Source organism: Micropterus dolomieu, linkage group LG22 (genome assembly GCF_021292245.1).
Source record: "Micropterus dolomieu isolate WLL.071019.BEF.003 ecotype Adirondacks linkage group LG22, ASM2129224v1, whole genome shotgun sequence".
Classification (NCBI taxonomy): Eukaryota; Metazoa; Chordata; class Actinopteri; order Centrarchiformes; family Centrarchidae; genus Micropterus; species Micropterus dolomieu.
Window position 1 is genome coordinate 15860280 of NC_060171.1, and position 11235 is coordinate 15871514.

At 38.8% G+C, this 11235-nt stretch overlaps 2 protein-coding genes across 5 annotated transcripts in view; one reads left to right on the forward strand and one right to left on the reverse strand.

The window, feature by feature from the left end:
- The window catches only part of arih1 (ariadne ubiquitin-conjugating enzyme E2 binding protein homolog 1 (Drosophila)), a 24436-nt gene extending 21506 nt beyond the window's left edge, over positions 1 to 2930 (reverse strand). Inside the window, exon 1 of one of the 3 annotated variants that reach the window (XM_046038305.1) lies at positions 2555 to 2930. In XM_046038305.1, coding sequence (XP_045894261.1) covers positions 2555 to 2747 — 193 coding nt within the window. In that variant the 5' untranslated portion in view covers positions 2748 to 2930. Of the gene's footprint in view, positions 1 to 2459 lie in introns of all 3 variants that reach the window. The other 2 variants (XM_046038306.1, XM_046038304.1) reach the window with 2 other exon arrangements.
- A 518-nt stretch (positions 2931 to 3448) lies between these two features.
- hexa (hexosaminidase A (alpha polypeptide)) lies at positions 3449 to 10380 on the forward strand. Of its 2 annotated transcripts, none has more exons than XM_046038301.1 (14): positions 3449 to 3793; positions 4406 to 4513; positions 4620 to 4685; positions 4891 to 4937; positions 5060 to 5170; positions 5261 to 5362; positions 5591 to 5723; positions 5944 to 6124; positions 6518 to 6604; positions 6704 to 6776; positions 8976 to 9156; positions 9418 to 9508; positions 9614 to 9721; positions 9852 to 10380. In XM_046038301.1, exons 1-14 carry the CDS (start codon positions 3508 to 3510, stop codon positions 9913 to 9915), a joined length of 1638 nt encoding a protein of 545 aa, XP_045894257.1. In that variant the 5' UTR covers positions 3449 to 3507; the 3' UTR covers positions 9916 to 10380. The 2 variants fall into 2 exon arrangements, with proteins under 2 accessions (XP_045894257.1, XP_045894258.1); XM_046038302.1 differs by having other exon boundaries at positions 3453 to 3793; positions 4409 to 4513.
- The last annotated feature ends 855 nt before the right edge of the window (positions 10381 to 11235 follow it).

An 11235-nucleotide genomic window follows, 5' to 3' on the forward strand; every position in this document is an offset into this window, starting at 1 on the left:
GTTCTATGACTTTGTGCCCAACAAAAGGGAGTGTGAAATACAACTAATTAACTATGATAAATGCCACCGGGCAATGAAAAATATAACCACGTTGCATGTGAACATCAGCAGTATAGCTATACTGGAAGTTTAGTTACATCATATATACTATGTTAAACCTTGAAATAACTTAACAAAATGTTCAGTCTCCTTGCTGGTTGTTCTGACATAATCAGAACTGCATGTCATTAGCAGGCCGCTCGCTTCATGCCCCTTGTAAAATTTATATTTTAAAGGCTCATTATTACAGTTTTTTATTTCTTTGTAATTTAGCACAGTTAACAATGTTACTTATAAAATTATTTCTCAGTCCAGAAACTCAAAACCATTTTCTGATTCTCTGAAAAACATTTAAATGATCAAACTAATATCATAAACGTGCGATGATGAGTCGACTAGTGGCTTGAACTACTAGTCAACTAGGAAAATATTTAGTCGGGGGCAGCCCTACTTATCATATATTTAACTGTATGAACAGTAAAATGTTACTATTGTTACAAGCATTCAGGGGTCTCCCTGGAATACCTGGGTTAGATGATACATGTCAACTTCAAAGAAGTTAAGTAAAAACATATTTTGTATATTGCATGAAAATAAGGATTTTACATCCCATTTTGAAATTGGAAGGATGGTGCGACCGTAGAGTACATTCTGTTACAGTGCCATGGTTCCACTGTTTAAGCAAAGTACAGGGACTGTTCTCAGCAATTACAACGTTAGATAAGTGCATTGCCTTGATGTACTTTTTCATACACACAAGGCTTATTTTACTCCATCCTCGAGTAATTAGGGATGGGAATCACAGGCTAATTCAATCATGACACTATACTATTATAATATGGTTTTAACTTTTGTGTTTGGTGATAATGAGTGTCACGATACAAGAGAATTGGTTATGTTTAGACATCATTATTTGTGCGGTACAGTCACATGTACACACGTCGTCACCGAAATGTCAGACAGGTGAAAAGGCTGAACTGCCACAAAGCCTAACTGTTAATTAAGTGACGGGGTAATTAAATTTTATACTCATTTCAGAGGCTGTAGTTTGTGGTGCTTGTGAACTTTATTGACTTACTGAGAGGTCTTCCTAATATCTGGTGTACCCTCACTAATATAAGTGGGTTATATGAAATATTAGAAATAACTCTCAGTATATTCATGGACAATGTCCATGCAAGTTTTGCTTGTTATGGCTTTCTGTGGAATCTCTGAAAGCCTACAAAGTCTTTACAGATGACAAAAATCCATCAGTCAATTGTAACTTTACCCCTAAAGCGTCTTCAGAGGCCAGGCATAACAGTCACTCGAGACATTTATAAGAAAAGTATTCAAAACTTTAATCAAGAAAAACAAATGCAGGTCTTTACTTTAAAAAAAGTTGGTGCTGCAAAAATCTGACAGTTAAGTAGGTAATGTTAAGTTAGACTGAAATACTATTTTAGAAGAATCACCATGTCAGTTGTCTGCTGAGGAAACTGCCATGCGGGTATACGGCATCCACAGTTTTGATATTTTATTCATTTCAGTTTTAGGGCTAATTTAAAGTGATTTTGACATTCAAAACATTTTCTTTTATATAATGCAACGCTACTTCTAAAAAACTACTTATTTTCATTTTATTCTTACCAACTATAACGTTAGTTAAGTGAAAGGAAATGGAGGCCCAAGTTAACGATAAGCCGGAGGACTCTCCTGACTTTCTGATTTAATTTGATCTATAACGTCAGCTGCTGCTAGCTCTTGTTTGTGTGATAAACCCAAACTGTTTTTGAAGTCATAAGATAAGTTAGCTTGTTAATGTTAACGTAACGTCAAGTAACCTAGCATATAACTTGCTAACCAACTCGATGACCAAGCCTTTCGTGCAACATTAAAATAATGTTAAAGCTAATGTATTTTACTAGATTTGTAACGTTAAGTTTCAATCGCCTGGTTAACGAACTCCTACTGTCGTCAAGTATGAGTTGGCAGTTCTCTAGCTAACGTTATGGCCATAATTCTAACGTTAAAACTAAAGACGTTATGCTTTTCCGGTGAGGTGCTATGTTAACGGTTACAGTTGGCTAATTAGCATCTAGCTAACTTTCAAGCTAACATTAGCTTAGCAAACGTTGCTACCAACTTCTCAGTTGGGATTAGACTACTTCCTGGAGCACAATTCGTTTGGACATCTTTACTTAAATGTACATATTTAACATTGTCCACATCTATTTTAAATGATACCCACACAAAAGAAAGCTACATTTAAAAAACACTTAAGTCTTGTATAAACCTAATCACTATTGTAAAACTGCCAACTTCCAGCAAGTAAACTACTCCTACAAGGCTAATGGCTAAGCTAACGTCCATGGCCTGTTTACGCTTCACTAAAGTCTGGACCCCGGTCTTTCCTGACACTGACATACCAAAATACCTACCTGGATGACCTCGTTGACCTCCCTGATACACTCCACCATATGCTGGAGGATCTGCTCGGCAGTCAAAACCTCGAAGCGGTAGTCCTCCTCCTCTTCCTCGCCGGGGCCGTGGCCACCTCCACCAGTCTCACCGCACTCGTCTCGCTCCCCACCGGCCACCACGGGATCGACCAACTCCACCTCTCCGAGCTCCAGGGTGTCGTCCTCGGGCTCCTCTTCGGCGCTATCCTCGCTACATTCCTCCTCTTCGTCGTCGTATTCATAGTTATAGCCCTCGTCTGAGTCCATTCCTAGGGTGGTTATCAACTTGTGACAAGCACACCTAAAGGTCTACAGTGTGTGATATGATTGCGGAACAATACGAAAACCAAAATTATCCGAGGCTGTTTTTCAGCTGCAGCGAAAATAACAACAAAACGTCGCCGCTGCTAAGCCAACAAAGAGACACGGCGTCACCAACCGACGACGGCCTTACGTCAGATGGGCTGTACAAGAAAATGAGGGGGAAAAAAGGGAGGGGCGGGGGGGGGGGAGTATTTATAAGATAGTTTTATTTTTACATTAATATGTTTAAGACCAATTTTAAAAACACACACAATACGTCTGATTTAAACACTTTAAACGCAGTCATCAGCAGGTTACCAAAACACTTCCCCCTCATAAAACTTAGGCAAGGCCAATAATACTTATATTAATAATACTGTGATTTTCTATCAGCTGGTAGGCCTTAGTTTATTGCCTACTTCATAGTATTTTTGGGTCAGGGTTTAAAACGATTATACGTTAGTAACGACCCACAGTTTAAGTTTACATTTGCTTCAATCGCCATTTATTACTCCAACTGGAGTAACGTTATGCTACCGTAGACTTTCTCGCAGAAGTATAAATATATATATAAGTATATAAACTGAGAATATATAAACTGAATTGGCATTTGCCTCACCTTTTGATTATAAAGAACAGAAAAAAAACATCCGCATCTTGTGATCTCAGTCACGTGGCTTCATGCTTTTGATCACCTGATTGCCTCAGTTTGACAGTCCATTTGATGCCAATGACTGATATGGACGTCGTGTGTATGGGTAGTTGTGGACGATACACTCGTCCAAATTTTAATTTGGGACTATTAATTATCTTCCAACTTTACTTACATACAGTGGAGGGAGTGTGGCCACTTCCGCAGACTTTCATCTCCTCGACGGAGCGATACCCACTGGACCCACAGGCTTTCTTCTTTGGTTACGGAAGACAATCAGCCGCACAGCAGGGCTGCTCTGTTCTGGATGCCGCATTCAAGAGATATTTTTCGCTTATTTTTCCAGACTACTCTTACGGTAGGTGATAAAGTGAAGTGGAATTATAACTGTTAGTTCAGGTTCAGTCGTAGTCTAGTAAGTTACTAACAAAATGGTAAATAGACTAATCACAGTGCTATTCTGTGGTACTTAAACGTTAAGTACTTTAATTTACCGTGACAGCATTAACATTATATATCATAATTTCCAAACACCAGAATTTGCTCTATTTATATGTTGTCATTATAAAATATATACTATAATATGCATAAAACCCTAGCGTTTTAGTGTGAGCATCAAGAATAGATTATCAGGTTATTCACAGGTGTAAGACTGCATTATGAATGGACAAAAATAAAGCAAAGTTCTCACAGGTTTTGTTTTGAATGTTCTGTTTGTCAGGTTGGCTTTTAAAGTAGATCAATGGGCTTTGTAGAGACAGCAGTTCATCAGTCAGGCAGTGTAGGCCTGCCTACCTACTCTAAAAACCCCACAATGACAATAGACCAGAGTAGCACAATGTTTGTGTTTTCAAAAATACCATATGTTATAGAATAGTCGCAGTTTGATTGTAACACAGTCAAAATGTATGCACTTCTACAAAACTTTGACCTAGCAACTAGTGACCGTAATAATTTCCCTCTGGTCCAGCAGCAAATGGTGTTCTGCGATTCAGTGAGGATAAACTATTTACTGTTGAGATCAGTGTTGACCATGATGACTGTGAGAGTTACCCAAATGAGTACTCTTCTGAGAGATGTAAGTATTACCACATTCACGTGAGCCAGAGCACCACATGTAAATGTCACATTGGCAACAGCCGTCCCAACCTGTTCGATGCATTAACTTTCTCCTTGTGTTCCAGACAAAATGAGTGTCTCTGCAGGACAAGCATCTCTGAAGGCAGAAACCGTGTGGGGTGCTGTAAGAGGTGATCATAACAAATACATTTTTGAAGAACATGTATAAACAAATGAGAAATGAAACTCACATGTTAGCAAAGGGACTGTTTAGTTCCATCAAAGTCTATTTAGCAAGTTGCACTGTATTTTGTATGCTACCCAACATTCATTAACTGACCTAAGTATCTCACTTGCTGATAATATATATATCTTATATCCTCTGGTGAAACACAGGTCTGGAAACCTTCAGTCAGTTGGTGTATCAAGATGATTTTGGCACAGTAAGTCAAACTCATAAGGCCTCTGAAGTCACTACTTCTTGAATACACAATCATCTTGTGTATAGAGCTTCATTAATGTTTGTGATGGATCAGTTAAATCAAATATTTATTTTATCTTTTAGTATTTTGTTAACAAGACTGAGATCGAAGACTTTCCCCGGTTTCAATTCAGAGGGATTTTGTTGGACACTTCGCGTCACTACTTACCAGTGCAGGCCATTTTGAAAACTCTGGTAATATTGATAATATAATCAGAATTTCAGCCTTCTGTTTCATTGATCACACTTGTCATCAGTGGTATTAACATGTATCTTTCTTGTTAGGATGCAATGGCCTACAGTAAGTTTAATGTGTTTCATTGGCACATTGTTGATGACCCCTCCTTCCCTTACCAGAGCCGCACCTTTCCAGACCTTTCCAGTAAGGTATGTCATGCGGATGAAGAGAGCTGTTAAATAGTAACAAAGAATAAGTCCCCTCGAGACATGTCCATGTCTCTATTTGCTTTACAAAAAAATGTACATTTAAAGAAATGAAACTTATACAGTATTATCCTAGATTTTTAACTAGGCCTACTGCATGTGAATTTGTGAGGAAGAAAAATACTGTAAAGTTGCATCCACCCTGATCAAAAGCTTCTGGCTCTGATTCAGGGGGCTTTCCATCCGATGACTCATATCTACACACAGTCAGATGTGAGAAGGGTGATCTCATATGCCAGGCTGAGAGGAATAAGGGTCCTTCCGGAGTTTGATTCACCCGGCCACACCAAATCTTGGGGAAAAGGTAACATTCAAAAACCAAATGAGCCACAATAACTCAAAAAACAAACAAAAAACAGTTTTATCCAAATGATCTCATCTCCTTGATCTCCACAATATAAAGTAAATGGTATTATACCTCATTTTGTTCAGTAGGAATCATGTCTGCCAGACCTAGACTATAAATGGCAAAAAGACGTACTGAATCTTGAGTTTGACTCACTTGCTCGCCATTCATTCCCCAGGGCAGTCTGACCTGTTGACGCCGTGCTACAGAGGGGGCTTCCCCTCAGGTACTTTTGGTCCTGTTAATCCAGTGTTACCCTCCACCTACCAGTTCATGGCGAGACTATTTAAGGAAGTGTCATCAGTGTTTCCTGATTCCCATATCCATTTAGGAGGGGATGAGGTTGACTTTTCCTGCTGGTAGGCTGAAATGTGACAGATTGTATAAATTCCTGATGACTGTTTCCCAGTTCAGATCACTACATCTTTTACATCTTTTGAATTTGGAAGAAAAAAAGTGCAAGAAATGTCAACATAAGGGTTCTTAACTTTCTTTTTATTACAAAATCCAATCCTGATGTTTTGACCCGTTAGTGCAAGATACTACAATATTATTTGTTTTCATCTGTTTGGGCAAAAAAACTTAAAAGAAAAGAAAGGGAATAAAAGGCTGATATTGTAGTTGATGTAAGTACATGTGTTAGAAATTATAATAAATGAATAAATAAATAACTTTAATGTGGTTTAAGTAACTTGCACTGCAAAACTCCACTCTAACCATCAGCATTTAAATTATGACTGCTTGCTTCCAAGGAGATCCAACCCTGATGTTCAAGCATTCATGCAGAAGATGGGATTTGGAGTAGACTTCACCAAACTGGAAGCATTCTACATGGAGAAGTAGGTTGTAAAGTGGATCGTACTGCATAGCTTGTGGGCTCAGGGAAATACACCAACCAACACCTTCATGTTACAAATGTCATTAAAATCTCTTTCCAGCATTGTGAATATCACTTCAGCTCTCAACAAGACTTCTATTGTGTGGCAGGATGTGTTTGACTACCATGAAAAAGTAAGCACACCCCAACAAATAACACCTCTATGATATTAAACAAAACTATATTTTTGTGTCAGGGCTATTTTGTTTTGTGTTTTTTGCAGATAAGCAGTCATTTACATAGTCACAAATTTCAAAAGTTAAAATTTTGACATGTTTCATTTCATTACAGCACCACCACCATGTTTTTAGTCAAAACCAGTGAAATGAGCTATTGCATTGTAATGCTTGCTGCAGATGCAGACATCTAAAAAAATTAGTGCTTTTTAAATACCTCTGACTGATTTATTTTTAAAATATTATTTTGGCTATTTTCTACTGTGTCCAAGTATGTGTATTCTATTATGGAGATATTTATACTTAAATGTCTAAAGAATGTAGCATTTATTTTGTCATAATATTTGTTATTAAATTTGTTCTGTAGCAGCTGAATCACTGAAAGGTGTCCTGTAAGATGCAGACTGTCACACTGTTGGCTCAAATTACAAAACAAGTTTTAGTAAATGTTTAATGAGGGAACCCTGCTCTTTTCAGTTCAACAATTCAACACAGCCTAGTAATTCACATTTAAATATAATTAAACACTTTTGCAGTCATCCACGTACTCGTACTAGGTTAAGAGTATTTTGTCTGAATAAGACAAGCTAATGTATCACACAACCAGTTCAGATAAGTCTGATATTCTATAGCATTGTGTTGCAGCGCAGCTCTTTATCAGTGGTGGAGGTATGGAGAGAGGGCTGTTACCTGTGTGAAGTGCGCAGGGTGGCGAAAGCGGGGCTCAGAGTGATTCTGGCCTCTCCATGGTATCTGGACCAGCCAGGACCCACACATGACTGGGCCCGCTACTACACTGTGTGGCCCCTTGCCTTCAAGGGTCAGAAAAGAACCTGTGTGCTGTGGCTAGTTGAAGTTGTACTGTTTGCTGTGGTTTTTGTCTCTAATGATAATATACAGATAAAACCTGGTTTCCTGTAAAATATAGGATACACATGGCCAGAAATGGTGTGTGTTTTGGTTGTTTGGAACACAGAATGTTCTATTTGTAGCCATACCACTAGGTGGCAGTGAAGACTGTTGTCCAGTTCAATTCCAAATGGTATACTAATTGTATACAGAGTGTACAGTCCATACATTTTCATAGTGTATCAATCTTTTAAATCAAATCTCCAGTGGGAACACACTACAAACAGTACTAAACTTATAATTAGTATGTAGTATGGAATTGGGACACATTTACAGAGAGGTGTGATTGCTGTATTACAAGCCCACAGTGATGCCTGATGGACAGCCTCATAGCTAACACTCTCCCCCCTAAACACAGAAGTATAAAAATAATGCCATTGGCGTTGCCGCAGCAAAGCAAAGGCCCAGCAAAAAAGAGAGAAAAAGTCATCTATCAAAAGTAGACCACAGTCAGCTCCGTGCTAATATTTAATTACAAGTGTTTGAAATGTATTTGCTATAATGATGTAATGGCATATATGGTGCATACTACTGCACAGGAACTTAGTTTTGAGGGCTTTTTTGCTGCCCTTGAAAGTGTGCATCCTCCTGGCCTAACTTGCTGGTGTTTTTTTTGAGATTTCTACTGCTGCTGCCATCAAACAAGCCAGGTAGCAGAATACAATTGTAGAGATATACTTAACATTACAGATTTTTATAAAAATGAAAAATAGTCTAATTGTCTATTACAGATTTACATTTGTAGGCTCTCTGCAGAAAAAAAAGCTGTAAAAGCATTTGCTTCAGAAGACTGAAGACTGTTTTGACAGTATGTAACGGGAGATAACTTTTTTGCAAGCATATGTTTATGCAATTCAGTTCCCACTGTACTCTAATTGGTTTGTACCATCATCTACTGTGCACAGCATGCTCCAAAATGATAATATTTTGGAGAAAGTATATTTGGATCAAGCTTTTAGTTCATTGGTTTTTGGCCTGGTTTTGTGGAAGACTATGCATTTCAGCGTAAGAACTGATTTTGGGAGTCCACCAGAGTTCAGATGCTTTGCCCGTAGGAAGGGTATAAATTATGTGAACCATGTCTTGGTAAAAGCTTGCCCTTTTTGATAAATGTTTTTATTATGGAATTCTTGTGTGTATTTTCTGAAATAGAAAACACTAAATGAATCAATACAAAGATACATCAATCAGGTCAGTAGCAAATAGTACAGAAGGGCAAGACAGTATGTTGTTTGTCACCCTGCTTAGATTCCTAAGGACACAGTGCTGCACATCTGGAAGGGTGACCCGGCTAGTTATAAGGCAGAGCTCAGCAGCATCACCAAAGCTGGCATGAGGGTCCTGCTGGCTGCCCCATGGTACATCAACCACATTTCCTATGGCCAGGACTGGCGCAACTACTACACTGTGCAGCCACAGAACTTTTCTGGTGTGTGCATGGCCAAGTAATATTACATACTATGATAACCTGGCTCAGTTATGTGCTGGTGATGTTACATATCTAGTGATGAAAGCTGTCAATGGGAATTGCTATTTATAGAGGCCCATTTAAACATTGACTTGCTGAGTTTTGACTTGAAGTGGTGTGATACATTTGAAGTGAAGATTGTTATTTGTAGTAAACTCTTTATCAGCCTGTCCTTAAACCTATCATGCTAATAAAGCTAAACCTTTAACTGTTTCCTCACAGGTACTGAGGAACAGAAGAAGCTGGTGATAGGGGGTGAGGTCTGCATGTGGGGGGAATATGTTGATGCCACCAATCTCTCTCCACGTCTTTGGTATGAAATTAAAAAGTCACTCAACTAGTCAATCTAATACAGTAAGTGCAGCAACAATTGCATGCAATCATTCAGAACAATTACTGGTTACATCCAAAATCACAGGCCAAGGGCAAGTGCTGCAGCAGAGAGACTGTGGAGTGATGAGATGCAGACCTCCAGTGTGGACAAGGCATTTCCTCGTTTGCAAGACTTTCGTTGCAGGCTTCTGAGGTAATTAACCTGTTCTATCCAGGACTTTCTGAATGGCGTAGTGCTAGGATATCTCAACAAGAGAATGGGTTCTTTCTTATAATGTCTGCTTTATTACATACTGATGGTTCTATTTCCCTTTTTCCTCAAGGCGTGGCATCCAGGCAGAGCCTCTGTATGTTGGATACTGCAAACATGAGTACCAAGGTGTGTGAAGATGTTGAATGGACCAACATTGCAAGCTTTTTCTGGAGAATGTTGGACTTAAGTTTACTGTTGCCTTCTTAGCTGATTCTGAAAAAGAAATCTTGTGTGGGGAATTTACAATGGTGTAAAATCATTAATTAATATTTAGTTTCTTCAGTCTTGAGTATGTAGACACTAAATTGCTTTCTCAGGGACTTATCAAATGACTTGTATTTTCACATTCTCATTTTAACTCAGTAACTGTTTGATTAATGCACATTTTATTTAAAATGTTGCATATTTAGCAGTCATAATATTGAAATGTTACCAAAAACCTTCATTGGAGGAAACCAAAGTGCTGTAATACCATGTTGAATTGTAGTTGATGAAACACGACTGTGAAAAATAGAATGTTAATTTTCAGTTTAAATATTTACAATGCCAGTATGCTTACCGTCATGCATTGGAATGTAATAAAATAATTTTGGTGTGCAGACATTGTCTCTGGTTTTCCCCTCTACAGTACAGTTACAGCAGTTACTGTAATTAAAATTAACATTGCACGTTGTCCCTATACATATACTGAGTTTAGACAGGTTGCCAGTCTAATTACAACGCTAGCAAAGCTAGACAAAAATATTGACTGCCTTTTTCACACAGATTGGCAGTTTGTCCAAGCTTAGGGCCCGATTTACTAACATCCCAAATAAATAAATTGCGAGTGCATTCTAAAATATTGCACGTGCAATTTTAGTAACTGTTATTGGTGATTTACTCAAAAATTTTGCGTAGATGACAACAGGTGTAAACACAATGGAGGTGGCAGTATTTAAATGAGGGTTTTGCATGGTTTCCGCCATGGAGAGTCGGGAGGGAAAGCAACCTCTGCGTGAAAACCTTGGTTTGTTTCATTCAATGCGTATGTGGAAATCGTATGTACCCGAGTGCAATAAGTAGCCTACCTGGGACAGCAAACCTGAAAAACTGCTTTGGGAAACCCCAGCAGAAACAGCTACAGTATGCTAGAATGACCCAGATGCGAGGAAATGCCAGCAGATCATGCTTCATCCAGCCAGAGGAAACCATCAACGACCGTCCGCACCGTGCCCGGTCGCTCTGCAGTTCCCCTTCGAAGGAACTCGAACTGCGACGGTTACGACACTATGGGAACGCCTCTAGGCGTAGCAGGTCTGAACGTGAATGAAATCACTCCAATCCTATTGGTTTGTTGCTAGAACGGTAAGGTGTGACGGAATAACCGGAGGAGTATAAAGCACACCTGTACACACTCATCATTAGCTTTTTTCTATTCAGCAGGCGCTCTGTATGTTGTTTGAAGAAAGCTCCAG

What these genes read in the sequence shown, in the direction of transcription:
- hexa (XM_046038301.1), top strand. Translation starts at nt 3,508, where the DNA reads ATGCCAATGACTGATATGGACGTCGTGTGTATGGGTAGTTGTGGACGA. An exon ending in TTCCAGACCTTTCCAGTAAG is followed by an intron (nt 5,363 to 5,590) that starts GTATGTCATGCG and finishes GCTCTGATTCAG; the next exon opens with GGGGCTTTCCATCCGATGAC. An exon ending in TGTTTGACTACCATGAAAAA is followed by an intron (nt 6,777 to 8,975) that starts GTAAGCACACCC and finishes CACCCTGCTTAG; the next exon opens with ATTCCTAAGGACACAGTGCT.